We start from the raw sequence: 23,271 nt of genomic DNA on the forward strand, positions 1-23,271 counted from the left end.
ATGTGTTTCAAAATCTAAGGTGGGAAAGATGACACTTTTGTCACTGTTTATTTAATAAAAACAACTATTTAAAGGCATCTACCTGTTAATCAAACCTGATAATTTTTATTAACAGACCAACTACCAAATAAACTGAGGGGCTGTTTTCAACATCTATAATAAACTCAAAACCAAGAATTCATTATACTTCTCAAAAATGTGAAGATCTACATATCTGGTGAGGACCATGTGAATGAAAGTGCAAGAAAAAATTTGGTGATCTTTATTGCACCAGTCTGTTAGTAGCAATGGTGGAAAAAGTGCAAAGTGATACAAATACAAAGAACTACAGGGAGTGTGTGCATAAGAATTGGGAACAAATCCAGGAAAGACCTGGCACATCTGACCCTTTAGTTGATCCATCTACTGTTCACTGAAGCTTCATCGGAAATGAGAAACGATCTGGGTGGAAGGGTGGCTGTCAAGAAGCCATTCATAAGGAAGGAAAATAGGGAGGAAAAGCTGGGGTATGCCAATGATATATGCATGTGTTTCTAAAGCTCAGCTCCTGGGAGTCCTTCCCTAGGACTGTACTGTTCTTTACAGAGACCTGGAATCTGCTGGATCTATTTGTCCAACTTGGGGTTTACAGCTTCAAACACTCCTATTACCACTGAGATCACTTTGGACTTCACCTTCCACATACGCCAGTTGTTCCGTTTCCTGTACTTCTCTTTATAACCCTCTATTTACTCCTCCTTTCTGTATGCTGGGATTGTTACGTCTTCTGCTCCTTGTCAAGCACCACTGCGTCTTGCTGGTTGGCCGGCAGCTGCTTGTCTAGCTGGAATATAACTACAGAAAACTACACAGTTTTGATCTATAACAAGGTATTGCATAATAAATAGATACATAAATATACTGATCAATTTGGCAATAAGAAGAAAGTAATATACTTCATACCTATACGGGAATAGATAAACCATTATAGTGTAAGTACCAGAATAAGAAGCACTAAAAAGTAAATACAAAGATCTCAATTAATTAATTGCCACTCTCTTGTGTAACATTTGCATTAATTATTAACCTGTAATAAGAATAATAAGAATAATTAGCGGCATTTGTGCGTCACATGGATAGCAAACTAAAATATTAAAATGGTACAAACTTGACAGAGGGTAGTTCAATGGTAAAATGTGAGCTGAATGGTGTGAATTAAAGGGACTGGAGTGCTGGCTGGTGGTGCCGAGTGACAGCCAGGGGGAGAGAGAGGTCCTCCTCCACCGGAGCAGGAAGCTGCTGCTGGGACTGGCGAGAAGACAGAGGAGGTGCGAAATAACGTCGACATCAGCAGGCAGCGGGGTATCCACCATAATGTAGACCCAACAGTGCGCCACATCTTCCCCACAGTGTGAGCAGATGTCCCGGGTGCAGTAGTGAAAACAAAAGCAGAGCGGGCCGTATTCGTGCACGGTGAAAATGAAGGAGCTGAAGGGCTGCGCTATGCGCTCCTCACTGGGCTTTCTGTCCCGCAGAGAGCTGACTGGGCAGCCGCTCCTGAAGGAGGAATTCCAGAGGCGCAGGCTGGCAGGCTGCACCAGCCTCTACAAGAAGGATATGCTCGGACATTTTGGCTGTGTCAACGCCATTGAGTTCTCCAACAACGGCGGGGAATGGCTGGTGTCTGGTAAGTTGTCAAACCCTCCTCTTCTTCCTCTAGCTTGCACTGTTTTAATTTGTTAGCATGCTAACGCTAGCTAGCCAGGCAGTCAGCTGTAACCGTAGCCGATGCTAAGTTAGCCTAGCTTTTCTTGATGGCTAGTGGGAGTCAAACAGTCAGAGGGGGCAGCAGCAGCTACCTCGGACCGGTCCCATCTTCTGTCAGTGCAGAAGACGACCCATGTGGGCTCTGAAGTGGACATTTTTACCTCTCATGAGTCAAATCATGGCGACCTCATGGAAGCTGTTAGTGTCCTGAGAGGATTAAAAACAATCATCTGGCCTAGCGTGACAGCCTGTGGCTTGCCATTTTGAGTCTACAGTTTACATTGCACCGTGGGATTCCAGCATGTTAGCATGAGTCTGCCTTATGACACGCATCTGTTTATCTGCCACAATAAAAAGTAAAAGATGCATACAACACAAACTTGGCTAGAGTTAATTAGTATGTAAGGTTCTTGCATGAAATGCAAATCACTGGTGTTTTAGTCTTGCTGGTATGCAGGCGGTGATATAGAGACTTGAAGGGAGTTGGGAGACAAATGTATCTCATTGCAATCCTGTGAATTTGGATAAGGAAAATATTGTAACAGGGAAACAGTGGTTCCAGGACAAGCAAGGTCCAGTCATGTTGTTGGGGTCGCATTCAGGTTTTCTCTGGCAAAATGTGATTAGTGTTAAGGGTAAATATGTAGTTCATGTCTACTTAGTTTAGTACCCCAAACACTTTCTGTTGCAAGTCTCAATACATTCATACAATACTGCCATGTATGTCTAAGCACTTTGTTTGGTCTGCTAAACAACATATAGAAAATATTTTTATTTTATCTAGTATTTTTGCTCAAAGTTCTGTCACTATTCTGTTACTTGTTGCACTGATTTCACGAAGAGTTTCTTTCCTGAAAGCTCATTTATCTGGAACCCGTGAGAAAGCGTTGTTTTTTAAAAGTTTGGTCGTAATGCTCCATCTTTACTTGCAGGTGGAGATGACCGTCGGGTGCTTCTGTGGCACATGGAGAAAGCCATCCACGGCCGCTCCAAGCCTGTGAAGCTGAAGGGGGAGCACCTCTCTAACATCTTCTGTCTGGCCTTTGACAGCACCAACAAAAAAGTCTTCTCTGGTGGTAAGAAAAAGACAAGTACTATCTGATCCCTGCTGGACGTAACTACTCTTTTTAACCTTTGAGCTGGAAGTGTTTGTGGGACGTGTACAGCAAACAGAATTTAAAAAGTATTCAGACAGATAAAATGTTTAATAGAGACTTTGATGTGCACTGTGGAAAAGGCTGAGCTTGATTCACTGCACATGAACGATGTTGAGTATAAATAATAGATGGGGGGAAAAAATTAAATTAGCTGCAGGAGTTGCTGATTTCAGTCTGGCTGCTATGCAAAAGAGTCCAGAGACTCTAAAGTTCTGTCAGGCTTTACTGAGCTATTATTTGAGAATAAAATAACTATAGTATTTAACACACCCTTTAAAAGAAAACTACAGTTGTGGTCAGAAGTTTACATCCAGTCATTATGGGCATGAACTTCATGGTAATTTTGAGCTTTTAATGGTTTCTTTGAACTGTTCTTTACCTCAGTGAAATGATTGTACAGCATACATCTTACACTTACTTAAATCTTTTAATAAGTGGTGCTGAAGGTTCTACAATCACTGATCAAGATTGATTACAACTAGTAGTTTGTCTTTGCAGCATAAAAAAGGAATTATTTCACAGCACTCACTGGACTGACCAATACTCAGAGCAATGTTAAAGTCCAAGGAACTCTGTGCTGATCTAAGAAGGAGAACTGCAGATTTATACATTGGTAAGGTCTCTTCCAGTCATTTCTAAACAACTGAAGACTCTAATCATCAGTTCAAAAACTGAGTTTTACATCGTCATGGGTGGGTGTCGACTAAGAAAGAAGGCCCTACTCCAAAATGGACTTATTCACGCTTGAGTGAACTTTCCAGCTGCCCACATGGACAAGCCAGATGCCTTCTACAGAATAATAGCTAGTTATTTTTGGATAATTAAAAGTAAGGCTTTGAAACCTGTGTAAAGTACACCAGCTCTAAAGCATGATGGTGGTAGCATTATTCTCTGAGGTTGTTTTGCTCCTACTGGTAGTAAATTGCCAAAGTGGATTGAATAATGAAGGAGGGCCACCTCCAAATCCTTCAACTTCACTTCAGATCAACAGCTAGTTGGTTGAAATCTGTGCACAATTGGTTGTTCCAACAGGATAATGATCCCTAAACATGCATCAAAACTGGTTATGGAGTAAATTAAACATGCTAACATTAAACTTCTGGAATAACCATTCCAAGGTGTCTGTGCCAGGAATCCAACCAGTTAAAATGAACTCTACCAATTCTACCAAGGAGAGTGGTTAAATATCCAGCCAGAATTCTACCAAAAGCTTTTTCATGGCTTTAGAAAGCATGTGGTTGAGGTGCAACTCGAACATTTACCAAATATTTTTTAGCAGTGTTTGTACATATTTGAGTCTGTATGTATACTCTGACCCTGTGTGGACTGGAGAACATTCAAATCACTTTCAAATTTGCTATACAATCATTCCACCCTGGGAAAAAGAACAGCTCAAAGAAACGACTTAAAGCTCAAAATTACTACGACATTCATGCATGTGACTGTATGTTAACTTCTGACTACAGCTGTAGCTTGAAGTTTAAAGTGTATTCTTTTCCTTCACCTTGTAACCTGCTTTATGTATTTGTTGTTGAACAGGAAATGATGAACAGGTGATTCTTCACGATGTGGAGAGGTGGGTAAAATGACCCTTGTTACTGTAGTATCAAAATGTTTTGATGAGCTCATAGCCATCATGAAAAGGTCAGCGATTTAACCGCGCTAACAAAATGATTAACGCTTGACTTCCTGCAGGAGGGAAACTCTGAACGTGTTCCTGCATATCGATGCTGTGTACAGCTTGTCCGTCAGCCCGGTCAATGACAATGTGTTTGCCAGCTCATCCGATGACGGACGGGTGCTTATTTGGGACACTCGCGAACCGCCTCATGGAGGTAAGAGCAGTTGGATTAGATGATGAATAAGTTTGTATAGATCAGTTCGAAATCCCATGCATTTCGCACATTGGACGTTTCAGACACCGATCTCTTATGTTTGCTGTCATGGTTGTAATTGATAAAGCTGCTAATATCCAGTCACACGGTGTATTTTAAGTGCGTGTGTGTGATGGGTCTTGGTGAGACTTGTTGATATTTTTACAAATGCAGTGGATCATCTTGCATGACGTCTCCATCCTGCTATTTTAGAAGCCTTCCTTGTGACCAAGTTGGCCTGATAATACATTTAGCAACATTGGGCTTCCTTTTCTGCCTGCAGGCTTTTTTTTCACCTGCTGTAGTCCAAAAAAATGTTTTTGCGTTCCTCTCATGATGGATCCAATCATAATTTCCACTGTATGCAGAAAGCCCTGTGCTGCTATTTGAATGATTGAGTGTGATTGTTTGAAATGTAACATTCCTTTATTAAAAACTGCTGTGAATATGAAAATCTTCTCTCCCTGTAGAGCCCTTCTGCTTGGCCAGCTACCCCTCAGCCTTCCACAGTGTAATGTTTAACCCCGTGGAGCCCAGATTGCTCGCCACGGCCAATTCCAAGGAGGGTGTTGGATTGTGGGACATCCGCAAGCCGCGCAGGTCAGACATGCTTCTCTTTTCTTTGTCTTTAAGAGATTAACATTTGTTCTTCTCGAAGAATAAATTGACTCAGCAGTGGAAATTATTATGATGTTGAAGCATAAAAATAAGATGGCGTCTGCTTGTATTTTGTCCATTGTAGTAAGAGCCTTTCATGCAGTAAAACTTTTTTTACTGAAATGGAAAAAACCTGAATCTAGCTTTAAAAAAAAAAAAAAAAAAAATCTTTGTGGTTTCACATAAAGCAGTCTAAGCCAGAAAATTATTAAGTAACAGATTTACCTGACAATCTCCACCAGATGGCACTGTAACATCACCATTAAACTAACACCTGCTTTTCCTCTTCCAATAGCACAACTGTATGGTGGCCCTGAGAGGCCAAACGGACTCAAACTTAAGAAAACACCAGCAAATTAAAAAAAAAAAAAAAATGCTGCAAAAATATAAAACAAAAGGTTATAAAAAAATAAGCGACAAAAACTGAAGTGTTTGTGGAAACAAAATGAGTTGATGAATCAGATCTGGAAGTGAAAAGCTACCAGTAAACATAAGTGTCTTAATTCATATAGAATGGATATCAGAGGCTCAAAGAAGCTAATTTTTGCTAAATGGGGCTTAGAAGGCAGTTGATACAAACACATAACATCCTTACAATATATGGTGTAACACTATAGATAAACTTGCCTCAAAATATATAAAGCATATTAAGATCTGCAGCAATAACATGCAACAAACAGCTATACTATTAATCCATATCCAGGCATATTCATATAACTGAAGAAAAAGAAATAGTGACATTTATTTTTAGGTATGGGTCCAAACTACACTGTGGTCATTAAGGATGTTGTTGTTTTAACTTGTTTTAATGCTTTGTATCTTATTCTGTTTAATATGAACAAGCACCGAAAAGTGAAGTCAGTGATCACTGTCGGTCTCACTGGGTTTTTATTACCGCTGTTCATTTGCAGCACGTTTTAAAGCTCAGTTTTTAAAACCTTAGGATGTAGCTACAGCACAGGGCTCATTGCTCGCCAGACACCAGATAAAAGAATGACTCTGAGGATAACAAAGATTTGAAAGGAACAGGAGTTTTATATAGCGAGTAATGCTAGCATTCACAACCTGTCTGCATTTTTCAGCACCTTCTGTTTGTGGATTAACTGGCATTAATTATCCATAAAATTGTGCTTTTACAGCATTTTTCTATTTGCTGGTGTTTTTTTGTTTGTTTGTTTTCAAGTTGCAGTTCGTTTGGCCTCTCAGGGCCACCGTAGGACTCTCCTCCCACTGCAAAACAAAAACAAATGTTTGCACCAATAAAAATGTGTCTGTGAAAACACTGAACTGAATGGCGCTGAGTGTGAGTTTAGACATACTTGGGATTTTAGCGCAGAGATGATGGCCAGTAAAAGTAAACACTGAGTCATTTCTCCCCCACCGGTGTTGGCTCTGCTTCTCTGCAGCGAGGGGGATGTTTAGAGACGCTCCTTAGAAATGTCCTCAGTTCACTATTAAGTTTAAAAATAGCTTCCAGCTAAAAGGTGTTTCATGAAATATTTAATTTACTTAGCCAGAGTAATTTAACAGTCTCCTCTTGGCTAAAGGGCAGACATGCTTTCTAATGATGTCATTTTCATCGAGATTATGATGTACAGTAATGTGCAAAAGTCCTGAGCCACCCTCATTCTTTTTATTTTGCAGCTAGACTTTCTTATAATTTCTAAAGTGGTTTTTAGCTGTAATCTCCAGACTTTCTGAAGTTTTTCAAAGTTTTTCTTTTTGGCTGCTTTTTCACTCATTTTCAGTCCAGTCATTGTATGTGACCATTTTCAGAATAATGTTTTCACCCATCTAAAAAAGCACCTAACTCCAGGGATGAATCTTTTTTTGTGTACACAGACAACTTAGCAATGAGCCAATTTTCAATTGTATCTTTAACTAGCAGCCTGTCATAAAAACACAGCAGTTGCTCCCATTTGCCAAAGATAACAAAGTTTGAGAGACATAAAAAAGTATGTTTGCACCAACTAGGTGATTTCCAAAGAGCTACTAGCTGAAAACTTTCAATTTGTCTTCATTGTGTCCAGTATGTCCAGTGGTAGCCCTTAAGAAAAAAAACCCACAGCAGATGAATAACATATGGATGTTATGTCCTTAACAAAAAGGAAACTTTTCAGGAACGACTCCAGACCTGAGACATGTATCTGACCCTTCAGTTGATTGATCTTTTTGCTTAAAGCCCCAGTAGACATGGAGTGAGTGAAAGGATGGATGGCAAGAAGCCGTTCTTAATGAAGGGAAATGAGGACAAAAGGCTAAGATCTGCTAAATTACACAAGAACTGGATTGAAAATCAGTGGCAACAGTTCTTATGGAGTGAGGGATCCAAGTTTAACTTTTTCTTTTATACAAAAACACACTGTGGAACATTATCAGTCAGTGGCCTTTCCAGAGACTGAACCTCAACATTATTGAAGTTTTGGATCATCTAAAGGCATCCAAACATCCACAGACTAGCTTTGAGAGCTTTTCCCGAAGGCTATAAAGAATTACAAGAAAGCTTGACTATGAGAGTTCAGGGTGTATTGAATAAAGGTGTTTATCCCAAATATGGACTTTCAAGCTCATTAGAATTGTACAAATGCAGTTTTTGATTTATATACTGTATTTTCATGTATATTTGCAAATGTTTGGGTAAGTCACTGCACCCATTTCCCATTTTCTTAGCAAAGTATAAAGAATTTACTCAAGTCTTGCACAGAATTGTATCTTTCTCTCGCTGTTTTCTCGTGGGGAGTTCTTTCAAAGGTGCCAAAGTATGTGGAAAAGTATGAAGATCAGTATTTAGAAATTGTGTAATGCTGTTTTAGTAAACTTTCACAGCATGTTAAAGTTAAACCACAAGAAAAAGTCGTGCTATTCATCTGTCTGAATAATGACTCATCAGCACTGTTGTTTCTCTTAAATAAATACTTAAATATTTTGGCTCTCATTATTGGAACTACAAGATATTTATTTTGGGATTACTTATGTAGTGAAAATCACCTTGTTTTATCCTCATCTGGTTGTTTAAAAAAGCGGTTACCTACATATTCTTGCTGTCTTCTGTGATTGTAGTACTGTGAACAATGAGACGGGTATTATCATTTCTCTCCTCTCGCCCTCTCAGCTCGCTGCTCCGTTATGGAGGCAGTATGTCCCTGCAGAGCGCCATGAGTGTTCGCTTCAACAGCACCGGCACCCAGCTGCTGGCTCTGCGGCGCCGCCTGCCGCCGGTCCTCTACGAGCTGCACTCCCGGCTTCCCAGCTTCCAGTTCGATAACCAGGGCTACTTCAACTCCTGCACCATGAAGAGCTGCTGCTTCGCCGGGGACAAGGATCAGGTCGGTAAACAGATCATATGTGTTTACCGACCCGTGTTTTAAATGATACACGGGACAGCTGATTTTCTCGAGTGGGATTTAGCTCCTAAAACAATAAGCACGTACGAAACATAGAACAGTGATTGTTTTAACTGACTTTGTGGATACCTCAAATGAAATTTAAGGAGGGTATTTGGAGACACAATGAAAATAGAATATATTAGTTCCTTCTGTGAAACTGGGACTTTTGAGTGCTGGAGGAGCACCAGAAGCCCCTGGCCTCAGTCACTGATCCTCCTGTTGGTCCTCTTCAGACATGACATCAGCCTCTAGTCATGTTTATTACGTTAACATTTGCCTTTGGTGTCAGTTAGGCTCAGAAAGGCTTAAAAAAGATCTGAAGGTAGTTCAAAGAGTGCAGAATCGGGTCAGGACAGCACAATAAGGTTTGAATTTCCTCAGCTGCTGATGGAATGGAATTTCTTTAATACCTACACAGCAGTCGCGAACTTTTCTAGACATTAATTGATGAAGGCACATGTGAGGAGGCAAATTTCCAACCCAGCCAAGTCCGATATCTAAGTCTTTGACCTGCTAGCTCCTTAATACAAAGACTGTAAATTCTGATTTGCACAGATGTGAGATCAGTGCAGGTAGTTGTCCAATGAAATCACAGCTTGTAAGTGTATTTCTCGTGTCCTGCTTCAACCCCCTCCACTCAGAAAACACTGTTGCCTAAATTGCTTGATTTTTGACCAGCGAGAATGCATCTGACAGGAACTGTTTCCTGCTCTGTGTCAAAATTCAAGAAGAAAAACAGACTTTGAACAGTCTTCCTGCCTCTTTCTGATATTTTCCAGAGTTCATTAGTGGACTCATTAATCTAGAATTTGCAGAGTTCCAGATAATATTTTAAGATGATTCATTTTTATTGAACTATTCTCAAAATTTACTGATAAAATCAACCTTTCACTTTATTGGAAAACAATTACATATGCAGTAATAACATGCATTAGGTTCCAACTATGTTTAATTTGTAATCAGGGATGTAACGACTTTCAAATTGTCAGGTGTACATTCACATAATCATGACCTGAGCTGTACTAACCTGTTTGTGCCGCAGCTGTTCTGGGCCTGTTTAATCACAAATCATTTCCCTGTGTTTAATATTTAGCAGGTTTTCATGAAAACTTACTTGCTGACTTGTTTGACATAAACAAAGCAGAAGGCATCTTGCAAAGGGTTATTATATACACAGTGAGCCATCTGTGTAGCTATTTTTTGCCATAATCAGTTTATCTTTTTTTTTTCCAGGAAAAGCACTGCATCATAATTACATTGATATTTTAAAACTGAGTTTACTGAGCCTCTGAGTAAATGGTAAATGCCCTCATTTGTATAGCGCTTTTCTAGTCCCTAAGGACCCCAAAGCGCTTCACACTACATTCAGTCATTCACCCATTCACACACACATTCATACACTGGCGATGGCAAGCTACATTGTAGCCACAGCTGCCCTGGGGCGCACTGACAGAGGCGAGGCTGCCGGACACTGGCGCCACCGGGCCCTCTGACCACCACCAGTAGGCAAACATGGGGTTAGTATCTTGCCCAAGGATATTTGGCATGCAGCCAGGAGGTAGCCTGGGATCGAACCACCGACCTTCAGATTAGTGGCTGACCTGCTCTGCCACCTGAGCTACAGGTGTGTGAGTGCAGTTTGAGAATTTCCTAAGCCAAGTAGAATACTCTCAGCTTCTTGTACTAGGTGTACTAATTACACAATGGATGTTGGAGGATAATGAGAAGAAGTGGTATAAGAAACCAAGCAACTGACAGGATGTGATGGAGGTTTGACCAAATGTAGCAGCTGTAACCGAGTAGCTCTTTTTTTCATGCAGGCTCTGCTTGTAGTAGAGGATTTTCTCAGAATGGTGTGAGAGCAGAAGAGCTGAGTGGTGACTTGCTGCATGAAGCTGATAGAAAGGAAAGAGGGGAGTTAGTTTTGGGCACAAAATTCCTTTCCTGATGTGTCCTCTGGGAACGGGAGGCAAAGCACACAGGTGTTGAGCTAAAAATGTGTCCATGCCCAGCAGCTAAACTAATCTCACCGTCTCAGCCTCAGGCATGATTACTTTTCATCCCTGTTGATCATTTTATGTAGGACTTCTCTTAGATGAAGACATGGGTTTTCTGAAAGCATGCATATAATGTTGGAAAAGAACTGTGTAAAAACAGTGGACAGTAAAACCCTGTGAAGAAAAATGCACCGGCGCAGACCGGCAGAATGTTTACAGAAGGAAATTGAAGACATTCATTTAAAGTAATTTGCTGATGAAACACCACAAAAATATTCCACAGTTTGACAGACTGTAAGGAGCAGATGACGATGCCTTAAAGCGAATGTGAATTATTTTATCACAAAAGAATTTGCCTCCACTTGTAAAATGGGGCTTGAAAGCCATTCCCATTAAATAAAAATCTGCTACAGAGAAATGCAAAGATGTAGATTTTGTTTTTTTTTATTCTTTGAACACTGCTGCTGGTTACCTGAATAGGGTAACATCTGCATATGCAAAATATGCATTCACTGGCTGCTTTATAAGCTGTTTGTTCATGCAAAAATGAGCCAAATCTAATGTCTGCAAGTTAATGCATTTAGGCTTGTAACCATGGTCAAGATGACCCGCTGAAGTTTAAACTGAGCATCAAAATGGGGAAGAAAGGTTATTTAAGTAACTCTGAACTTGGTGCAGTTGTTGGTGCCAGACTGGTGTGAATACTTCAGAAACTGCTGATGTACTGGGATTTTCCCACACACCCATTTTCAGGATTTATAGAGAACGTTCTGAAAAAGAGGAAATATCCAGTGAGCGTCTGTTCTCTGGATGAAAGCGCATTGTTGATGCCTTAGGTCAGAGGAGAATGGCCAAACTGCTGAAGGCAACAGTAACTCAAATAACCAGTAATTACAACCAAGATATGCAGAAGAGCATCTCTGAATCAACATCCCATAAAACCTTGAAGCAGACGGCTTACATCAGCAGAAGACCGCACTGGTTTTCACTCCTCTCAGCTCAGCACAGGAAACTGAGGATTTAAGTCATACTGACTCAACACAATTGGACAAGAGAAGATTGGAGCAATGTTGCCTGGTCTGAGGCTCAATTTCTGCTGCGTTGTTCACAGGTTAGGGTCAGAATTTGGCATAAACAACATGAAAACATCTTTCCCTCCTGCCTTGAATCATCGGTTTAGGCTGGTTGTGAGGATGATTAAATGCCACATCCTACCTGAGTACTGTTGTGGATCACAGCCATTCCTCTATGAAGGCTTTTTCCAGCAGGATAATGTGACTTGTCACATAGCTGAAATCATCTGAAACAGGTTTTTTGAACATTAGAAAGAGCTTACTCTACACAAATCCCTTTCTTTTTTCTAAAACTCTAAAGTCTGGTTAACATCACCAGGACATGTAATGCAGTGGATATGCTAGCTGTAAATGGGTTTTAACCATAAAGTAATTCTTCATTCTAGTCTTTCCTTCTTCATGCTGTTTTAAGTCATACGTATAAGAACATAGAGCACCCCCACCCCGACTCTGTCAAAGCCTACCTTAAGCGACAGGTTCAAGTGGAACCATCTGTTCCCAAAATCCAACAACAGTCAAGACGGGCAGCAGGAGCTCTGTTGGGGTCAGACTGCCGTGTCGTGTGAAGGCGGCATTTGATCGCACATTATGAGACACGGTGTCACGATAAGATCGGTTGTTTTTGTGCTACGTATTGCCCAACCACCCAAATTCCCCATGGTTCATTACTCCCAGCATACATACGCATGTCAGCAATTTTCTCTTTATAGCTGAAATGGAAAGTTTAAGTCATACAAACTGGGGCAGATTGCAATCTAAACATCCTTTTGTTTTCCCCTTTCTCCTTCAGTACATCTTGTCTGGGTCAGACGACTTCAACCTCTACATGTGGAAAATCCCAAAGGATCCAGAAGCAGGTGAGTTATTGGATCTAACTGCACCGATGGCATATTTATGTCTTTGCGCTGTTATGTTGAGCAGGATTTATTGCATTTTTGACATTTTGGTGCAACAAAAGAAGTGAAATGATTTGATAATCTATATCCCAGTGTGAGATTGTCTTCTGTCTAGTCAGCACATTAAGCCTGACAACGTTTTGCATTTGGAGACATCATCAGGGCAGACTGTGGTTTACCCTCAGCTCATTTGGTTATAATAGACTTTCCAGGCACGAGTAACTACAGAATAACCTGTAGCTAAGCTTCAATGCAATGTCAAATTAACGTTGAATGTTTCCACCTGCTCACACGAACTAAAAACAATTTAGAAATTACTGCTCGATATATTCTTACAGTGAAAATGCCTCAGATATAATTACTCCAGGAGGAAAATCCCCAGAAATGCAGCAATCCAAGAATGTGGTATTTGTAGCTCTGTAACACCACCTGCCATATTTATGACTTTTCAAGGAGTTACTCACATTTGAAATATGCACACAGAGCCTTTTTGTTTGTCAGGCTAATGGTATATTATAAAGATTAGAACTGCTATATTTCACAGTCTGCATTTTCTGTCTCAGGAGATCAAGAATCAGGCTGAATTGCTGTATAACCGAATGTTTTTCTTCTTTAATGAGTCCCTGTTGTAGTCTTTCATTTCTGTGGCTCTGAACGATGTGTTTTGTGTGCCGGTAACATGTTAACAAAGCTTTTCTTTTAAGGAGGCCCTGGTCGTGTTGTTAACGGAGCTTTCATGGTCCTGAAGGGTCACCGCTCCATAGTCAACCAGGTCCGCTTCAACCCTCACACATACATGATCTGCTCCTCCGGTGTGGAGAAAGTCATCAAGGTAAGTAAAGGAACCTTTATACTGTGATTTGGTTTTCTGATTTTACTAACTGCATATAAGAAATGTTTGCTGCAGACACTAAAACATTCTGACCAGGCTGTAAATATAAAATAAAACAGGCAGTTTAACAGGGAATCTCCTGGGATTGACTCGCTCTTTGAGCCCACCTCAAATGGACGTTTGAGGAACTGCAGTTTTTGGCGTCAGCTCTTCTTTTGGGCTTCGTGTTGGTGCACAGATGTGTCTCTTCCATTTTCTGCAGCTTCAGGGTGACGAGCGGTTAGAGAAATGATCCTGTTAGTGGACTGTCCCAACATCCGAGTCTCAGCATCATCTGTTGCTTGGACAGCAAACGTGCCCTTAAGTGAGACATTGGTCTCCAATGACACCACTGAGTAACTGACTGAGCTCTAACGTCCCGCTTGTGCAGTGGGGATTGAAAACGGATGGATTTCCCCGATCACTATTGTCGACTGAAGCAGATGATGTTGGGCGGTGTTCATAAAGTGGGTCATGAAAGATGTGAGAGGTTCTACACATACAGTATTTCTGAAACCAGAGCTAGACTATATTATGAAATACAACAAGGCTTTCTAAAATCTTTGCAGTTTAAGGCAGCTAAAGGTTGTGTAAGCGTTGAAATAAACACGTATTATTGTTAAACTCTTCACTTGAGCTCAAGCTTGATTAAGCTGCAGTATCAGTTAAATATTGTAGTTAAAATAAAATAAAAACTGAGGCTTCTCATTAAGTTCTCTCAGTCTGCTGAAGCCATTTGTTTTCATCTGTGTATCACATCGAATCTGGTTGTCTGCAGATAGTGAATCATTTGGTACAGCATGATTTTATAATATTAGAATTAGAGCTGCGTTTCTGTATTATCTTATGAGAAAATATGCTGCTCATGTTCTCAGTAAACCAGGCAAGCAGTATTTGAAGTTTGCTTCATGTCTCAAAGTTAATAACACAGCTTTGCATCATCAGTTTGCTTCTCCCCATAGAAGCGGTTGTTTTATCCTCTTTGCTTGTGTGTGTAAGTGGTCCACATCCTTGGATGTGTGTTTCTCAAAAAATCCTGAAAGTAGAGGAGGTGGGGTTGTAAACATGCAGTACTCTGCAATAATCTTGAGCTACGCCTTATTTCTTTATAATTTGTTTTGAAAATGGTTGCATCATCTTATTTAAACATGTGCAAACATTCATGGAAACAAACATATCAGGCAAATTAGAAAGTGAAACCTTTTATTCTTCAGCACAGTGTGAACTCTCTTTGGCAGCTTTCTTGTAATTTAAGAATCTTCAGGAATAGTTCTCCAGGCTTCTTGAAAGACATTCAGCGCTCTTCTTTGGATGTAAAATGTTTTACATTATTTTTGACACTACCTCCCAACACCACTGTAACCCCAAACAATACAAATGCACATACAATTATTTCAATTTAAAACAGACGTCTCGCTAAGTTGTCTGTTATGTGCAGACCCAATACTGAGTCATCTCTTGAGCTCTGTGCAATATTTCTGCATGAATGACTCAGAGGTCAGTGTTAAGTAGCTTGACAAAAACAAACAAACAAAAAAAATCCTCTCAAAATAGTTGGGTATCGGAGCTGCAGTGAAAAAGCAGGCATAACCTTGTAAGGCCTTCCAATATCCTGGAAAACTGTTGCTCAGCACCACTTTGAATGATTCAGGAACGTTTGGCTGCTTTGAAGCAAAATATAAAGAAATGAGGAGTGGCTCAAGACTTTTGCACAGTACAGTTATACCTGTGCATGATAATAAGCAGACTGCTAGCATACAACATAGCCTAGCTGAGCTCTAAACTTTTTGTATTAGTTTATATATTATATAAAAATTAAAAATGGCTTCTTCGGTTTAAGAAATTCTGTCATTGATGGTGACAAAAGCCAGCTTCTCTTTTTTTGTTATTTTGGTTACACAAACTTGTACGTCACTGCTCTGAGTGGAAGTCGATACAGGTACAGGTGTTATAACCTGATCCTGGCTCACTCTTCCTACTCCTCACTTTCTCTCTGTCATCTCATATGTTTTTGTGTGTTTTTTAACTGCATCTTTCCCTTTTCCTTCCTTCTACTTCACCCTCCACTCACCCACCTTTACCCTTTTATGTTTCTGCCCATCTTAGGTGTGGAGTCCCTACCAGCAGCCTGACAGTCTGGGAGATCTGGAGGGTCGTGTGGAGGACAAATCCCGCAGCCTCTACACTCACGAGGAGTACATCACCCTGGTTCTCAACAGCGGCAGTGGTCTGTCCCACGATTATGTCAGCCAGTCTATCCAGGAGGACCCCCGCATGATGGCTTTCTTCGACTCATTGGTGCGTCGGGAGATTGAGGGCTGGAGCTCAGACTCTGACACTGACCTAAGTGAGGAGGCCATCATGCAGCTCCACGCCCGGGGACGCCGCTCCACACGAACCACACCAACCGCTCCTACTGCTGCCTCTGCTGTGGGTCACCACAGCAACTCTGATAACTCCTCCTCCTCCTCCTCCCTGGCTGGACCTGATGCTTCAGGAGCGGAAGAGCAAGCCGGAGACGAGGGGGAGGAACGACCCAGGAGACGAAGCAGACATCAGCGCCATCAATCTGGCTTCCTGGTGAATGAGGACTCAGACTCCAGCGAATTTTGGCTCGACCCAATGCCCCGGCCTCGATCCCCAAGCCCCAGGGACAACTCCACAATTTCCAGTCCCACCTCCTCTCCTTCGCTTCCCGCTGGAGCCTCTAGCTCCTCCACATCCACTTCCAGTTCCAGCAGCGACGACGAGGAGCGCCGTAGCGCCGTGAGGCGGCGTAACGTCATGAGGCGCAGACGCATGCATGTTGTCTCCAGAGCTGGGGATCGTCCCGAGTCCGTGCAAGCTCTCTTTTCCGCCATCGACTCTTGCAGTTACCCATCAATCTCCATCGATGACCTGTCTTCCTCCTCGTCAGGCGAGGAACAAAACGCCCTCGAAATCAAGCCCCGAACCGGCGGCGCCACAGAGGAGGAAAAATGTCTGAGCCCTTCGGACTTTGTGTGTCTGAGCCCAGTAATGTCTCCTGAGAGCCAAGAGAATGAGGAAGGGAGTGACAGGACTGAGCTGGAAAGACATCCAGCTGCATCTCCTCAGTCACTGGATGGATGCAGGACTGAAGGGAGGGCTGCTACAGAGCCAGTTTTAGACAGCTCTGATAGCGGAGAAGCGTGTGGCAGCTCACCGGCTGTAGACCGCACCTCCCAGAGCCGATGCACCCTCGGAGTGAACGGGCAGCACCGGACTGTGGCACCAATGGGAGAGTACACGACTGAGGGCCCACATGTTGCCTCAGATCCAGAGGAAGAGACTGGCGTTCCACCTGAAGACAAGTGGCCACAGAGAGAAAAAGTCCCTGCACTGAGTGCTCTAAAGCGGACTCACGTGGGATCAGACGAAGCAGAGTCGGCCTCCTCGCCCTCAGAAAAGAAGCTAAAAACATAGTGATGCTTTCTCGCCCTGGAAAGAAACTGTTAAGAGACTTCATTTGGGAAGTGGGTTTTCTATGCGTTTTTACAACTCAGCTTTTCTCCTCTGTTTTTTTTGTCATGTGACACACACTAACTGCTTACGAGCAGAAGGCGCTAGGAAGCTAAAAAAAATGACAGTAATTCGTTTTTTGTTTGAGAACAAATCAGTCAGACGTTGTCGTCATTCTTCAGGTCGAACCACAGATGACATTAAGAGATGTATAACATAAGCTTAATATTGTCGATAACAGTGAGACGTGTTTAAGTGAGACGCATTTATTTTCATGCATCATCAGTGTTTCTTTCTCAAGCTCTGGTTGTTGCACAAAACTCCACCCTGGATTTGGAGCTCTTCCAACCATAACAACAAAACAGTCTTTTGTAGGAAAGAAGCTTGGCGGAATTTTAATTTCTGTGATTTCACACTGAGTGTAAATCTGGTTAGGCTTATTCTCATTTTTAAGTGATTCTCGGCTCAGACTGCTTCAGGGGGGCCTGAAGAATTGACTGCCTCCATAGAAATCCTGAGGAGCACCGTTTGTATAAGCTGTGTATTGAAATGATGCTTTCATTGTCTCAACCAGCTGTTCTTGGTCTCATTATCCAGCCCATGGGTACCATTACAAGCCAGCTCGCTTTTGTTTTCTTGCAATTAAAGAATAATTTGTTCTCTAGTGACAAAGCAACAGCGTCTTCCTAAGGCTGACTCGCCGATGGGTGAAACATTTACTCTTTCTGACACATGTCTGTCTGAGGTAATGGAAAACGAGTCATTTTATTGTAGATATCGGCTACTCTACTGCTGTGAGCTTACGGAGTTGCCATGGCAACGCAACCTCAACTCTCCCGTGAAAGAAACGTGACCCTGTGCAAACCGTATCAGTCCGAGTAGAATCTTTTATTGACTTAACCAAAAAGCTGCATTTATTTAGGAGAGTGAGTTCAGTCAATTATGATCAGTCTGCTAATACTGCAGATTTACATGTCAACACAAGTGATTAATTTCTGAAAAACACTGGAGTGGGACAGGACCGAAGTCTTGGATTTCACTCTTAAGGAACTAGATTGGGATCAAGGATAAAAAACAAACAAACTATATTTTCAGTCCACGAATTTCCAGAATTTAGAGGAAAAATGCCAGAAGAAAGTCTTTTTTTTTCTTCTTAATTCACAGAACTACAAAAAAAGCCAGAATTTTTCCCACATGAAAGTCTGACTCTGTTCCACGCAAGTCTGAATTTATTAGCCAAATTCTAAATATCTATATATTTTCCTGTGGAAGTCTAATTTAGTCACAGAAGACAGTTTATTATATGACTTTGTTTCACAGACTTGACTTTTTTCTTAGAATTCTGACTTTATTTACAATTTTTTTCCACAGAAGTCCAACTTTATCACAAAACACTATTCTCAGAATTCTGATTTGTCTTCAAAATAGATTTGCAGCAAGTCTGACTTAAATTCTGGGAGGGATAAAAAAAAAAAAAAAAAAAAAAAGCCAGGACTTCCACTGGGGGGGGGGCAATTGCAAATACTGCAATTAGTGGACAACCCACTCAACCACCTGAGCCAAAACCACCCCTAAAACAACTGCATTAAAGCTGCATTTAACACAGCTAACAACACAAATTCACCACAAGCTCCATGTTTCTTATTTCACGTCACATGATGTGTTACCCACTTGGCACATGGATACGTTCCGGTATTCTGAATGTTTTAATGGCTTTTCATCCACCTTGACTTAAAAATGTTATCAATTTTAATATAAGCGATATTAGAGAGCCAAGTCAAGTTGGCTTTATTGTCACTTCAACCATATACAGTACACAGTGAGGCGAAACAACGTTCCTCCAGGAACCAAGGTGCTACATGCAACATAAATTTACAACATAAATTAACAGAAAACTCTAAACTAGCTAACTAAGAGGCCTAGTTAGCTGGCTAGCAGAGACAAGACAGACTGACCTAACATAAATTACAACATAAATTAACAAAAAACTATCTAACTATCTAAGGAAGACTTTTTTTTGTTATCAGACAGCAGACAACAAAGTGCACGTGCAAATGTGCAAACAAGAGCAGCAAGTGACAGTGTGACAAAAAAAACAAAAAAACACAACGTAACATAATAATAAGGTTTTGTGATGATGAATTGAGGTAGTGGAGGAACAGTAAACATTCCTTAGTGTAGCAGCAAAAATTAGGAAGTGCAGAAGTTAGTGCAGAAAGTCCAGTAATAATATTGTGCAAAAGAGCATTTACAGGTTGGTGTGTACGATGGTTTGGTGGTGTAGGTCAGTATGTTTGCGCTTGTGTTGATTAGTCAGTCCAGTCTCAATGTTTTGAGGTAGTTGAGTTAAGCTGAGTGATAATGTTTGTGTGTGTATGTGTGCGTGTTTATCAGTCAGTCCCTTTTTGCTGAGGAGACGGATGGCTTGTGGAAAAAAGCTGTTGCACAGTCTGGATGTGTGTGCCCGAATGCTTCGGTACCTTTTTCCAGATGGCAGGAGTGTGAAGAGTGTGTGAGAGGGGTGTGTCCGATCAGCCACAATGCTGGTGGCTTTGCGAATGCATCATGTGGTGTAGATGTCCTCAATAGAGGGGAGAGAGACCCCGATGATCTTCTCTGCTGTTCCCACTATCCGCGTACAACACATTGACCAATCAAAAGCTTCAGAATAGCTTGTTTGTTGCTTACCTTTACACTTTATTGTATGACTGATCATTGACAATTTATTGTACTTTGGCCATGTCTACCTTTGAGTATATTTAATTAAAAGGTTGCTTTCCCAGCTGGTCAACATTTTGACAAACTCTGTGCTAACAGAAAGATTTGGGGAAAAGTAATAAAAGTAGTCATTAAAGGCAGTAGTGTTTCATAAATGGTAAGTTTTACATCAATAGCTTCCATTGGAGCATAATCCCCACCCCCCCCAAAAAACATCAGAAATGCAGATTTCTAGGGATCTGGCTATATATAAACAGCCATATCAGGTATATATAATTTGAGTAATTAGACCTTTTTTATTATTTACAAGACCTAAAATGCCAGCTCAGTCATGGACATGATCAAGATACTTTGAAAAAGCTGTACTGCAATTAATAGGCAATTTGTTTTTGTTCCTGTATCGTCTTTTGAAATAGTTTTGAAATCGTTTCACAGCAGTAGGCTCATTAAGCCTCGTGCTGCTTAGATACCAGCCGGGAAACCAGCATTAGAAAGTTTAAAACAGCCATGTGGGATACTCATTATGGCTTTGGAAGTTTTGTATGGACTTGGATAATTACCACAATATGTTTTTATGCTCGGAAGAAGATGAGTAATGCAGTTTTCTGCCTTTCAGGCTACTGTGAGGATTCACATTTAGAAACAATTAGATTGTCTTTCTGATACAGGTCGTGGTTTCTGCCACAGCTGTCACCCATCTGGCTTGTACCCTTTAGTGCCAAGCAACATGCCACCAAAATGAGGTAGACAAGAGATGGACTCAGATCCTGAGATTTTCTTGTTTGTATTAAGCTCCACTTAATGAATCTTTCCCTAAACACAGTGTCCCCACAATCACATTCTTTATACACAGAAACTGTCCGTTTTTCAAACACCAAGATTTTTTCGCATACAATAAATTATATTTGTGTTCTTTAAACTGTAATGTAGACATCAATCAGCAGCCCAGGAGGTAAAGCATGACATTTTTAACCCGATATGAGAAAGTTCTGTATATCCAGCATTGCAGAACAACATTATCATTCATATAAATGGTCTCGTCACACTCCTGTAGCTCTGTTTTTGGTCTCTACCATCTCCAAAAATGGACTTGGTTGGTTCACTGTGTCTAAAGCAGCTCCCAGCTGTGTTAGTCAGATGTTTGGTGCTGAGCAGGAACTTTAAGGTAGATTTTAGAGCTTTTTTTTGCCAGAAATAGACAAAAAGGAGAGTCTATTTTAGCATATGCCCAAATATTTTCAGCAGATAGCCACACCACGCCCCCTCTGACTACCACTCAGCTCTTCTAACAGTGTAGCGATTGTCCATGAAGCATGCAACGTCATTATTTTCTGAGGAAACTGGCATCCTGTCTCCGCTTGAACGATGAGACTCTTCTGCCAGGCGAAAGCAGACTAACAGAGGGCTCACCGGCAGCTGTCGAGAAAGATTACAAAAGAAAGCACAACACAAGGCATCACAGTCTCGGGCTGGTGGTGAAGTGGTAATCTGAGGGCAGGCTTATCGAGCTGCCTGCACAGCTTTCTTGTCAAAATAATTTCCTTTTCTTCTTACTACTGGCTGTCACTTATCTGCAGGAAGTAGACACCCTCGTTTAACCCATGCTTCTCCTCGTACAAGTATTCAAGTTGCAATATTATATGCTTTGGAGCTGTTTCTGTTTTGCTAGGCGTGCGCCTGCTGGGTGCATGTGGCTTAATGATTAATTACAGACTACAGGCACACACGGGGGCTTTCCCTGTTTTATGAGCTAATTGTACTGTTTCACACATTGATGTCAATCTAAATTATGTGGACAGTTAAGAAACCCGAAAAAGGTCACACACGTCACAGAAAACTCAAGTGTCCTTGGGTGGTCACATTAGGAGGAGAACTGCACTTGTTTGTGAACTCTTTATCTGTATTTGTTCAGGGAAGGTTAACTGGCTCTCTGTTCCCTTTCCTTCCCTCATAGAGGGCCACTCGAGCCAAAGCCTTTGAGGACTTCCACTGGAGCAGGAATGGGTTTAATCACATGTATTGTACTGGCCTGGGAGGAGACACCGTGTCAGTTTAAGTTACATAAAAGTCTTGAAAATCTAATTTTCCCATTAGCCTCCTTGTGGAGTGTTATGCTCTTACACAAAACATCTTTTTCTGACAGTTTTGGTCGTTTCTGATGAGGGATTTCTATATTTTCAATTCAATTTTATTTATATTGCGCCAAATCACAGCAACAGTTGCCTCAAGGTGCTTTATATTGTAAGGTAGACTCTACAATAATATATACAAAGAAAAAATACAGAAATCATATGACCCGGTATGAGCAAGCACTTTGGCGATAGTGGGAAGGAAAAACTCCCTTTTAACAGGAAGAAACCTCCCAGCTAAAGGAGGGGCGGGGCCATCTGCTGCAACCAGTTGGGGTGAGAGAAGGAAAACAGGATAAAAGACATGCCTTGGAATAGAAACAGAGATTAACAAGTGTGATTCAATGCAGAGAGGTTTATTAACACATGTTGATTTAGAAAGGTGACTGAAAAAGAAATATTCAATGCATCTTGCATATTTTGTCTTTCTCATCATCAAGTAAGGATTTAGCAATATCTCCATATATATATTTATTGGAAACTCAGTCCAATTAAAACCAACTAAATTCAGTCTCAATGGCATAATCAGGCTGTTGAATGCTTGAAATATGAGATTTCTGTAGGTCTGACATTACAGGCAATAAACACTTTTTCCCCTGGTTTAAATCTGCAAACTGCATTAGCCACTGTTCAAGGTGGCAACTTTCTAATTCATAACATCAATCTAATTGAGCTGCTAAGCCTTTTTAGATTTATTCAGATAAGTTGCCTAAAAACTTGGCCTATTGCAGGCATAATTATCCAAGGACACTGGTCCTGCTTTGTTTAAGAGGTACAGATTTTAAACCATGTTTTTAGGAGCTTTGTCCAATGTCGTATTTTTTGATCCTGAGCTCTCAGTTAAAATCAGCTCCTGCAAGTTGCTGCAAATCTGTACGCTAAAAGCACCAACCTTTTGTTTTGGACCGAGTCGTGCTGTTCTCTATCCTGTTCCTGCAGTATGTTTCTTTTGATCCCAGATGGTGTTTTGGCTCCTGATGTTTGACCACAAACCCAAACACATGTACAACTCAATAGGATTATCATGGTTGTGCTGCAGTATCCCATACATGGCTCAGCTTTAACAGCAAGGACAGCTATTTAAGAATTCCCCTCCCGACATGACTGGAATACCTTGGGAACTTGCCAGAGACCAGACTGAGCCAAACGCACCAGCTCTTCACATGACCCGTGTGCCTCAGAAAGCAGGCCTGAGCGTCTTTGCACCACTAACTCTTCAGAAGATATTCTGGGATTCTGCTGAATGTTGACGTCAAGCAGTCGGACCGCACAGAAATTCCCCTTGTC

The 23,271-nt window shown here is 41.2% G+C and overlaps 1 protein-coding gene across 1 annotated transcript; it reads left to right on the forward strand.

Moving 5' to 3' along the window:
• Window positions 1-1,252: 1,252 nt before the first annotated feature.
• Window positions 1,253-18,261, forward strand: dcaf5 (ddb1 and cul4 associated factor 5). Its single transcript, XM_085391456.1, has 9 exons — window positions 1,253-1,666; window positions 2,679-2,822; window positions 4,443-4,479; window positions 4,599-4,738; window positions 5,248-5,377; window positions 8,547-8,760; window positions 12,681-12,747; window positions 13,491-13,618; window positions 15,764-18,261. Exons 1-9 carry the CDS (start codon window positions 1,459-1,461, stop codon window positions 17,099-17,101), a joined length of 2,406 nt encoding a protein of 801 aa, XP_085247582.1. The 5' UTR covers window positions 1,253-1,458; the 3' UTR covers window positions 17,102-18,261.
• Window positions 18,262-23,271: the final 5,010 nt, after the last annotated feature.

Source organism: Rhamphochromis longiceps, linkage group LG19, assembly GCF_057381845.1.
Source record: "Rhamphochromis longiceps isolate RC_006_pf linkage group LG19, R_longiceps_female_GT1.1, whole genome shotgun sequence".
Lineage (NCBI taxonomy): Eukaryota > Metazoa > Chordata > Actinopteri > Cichliformes > Cichlidae > Rhamphochromis > Rhamphochromis longiceps.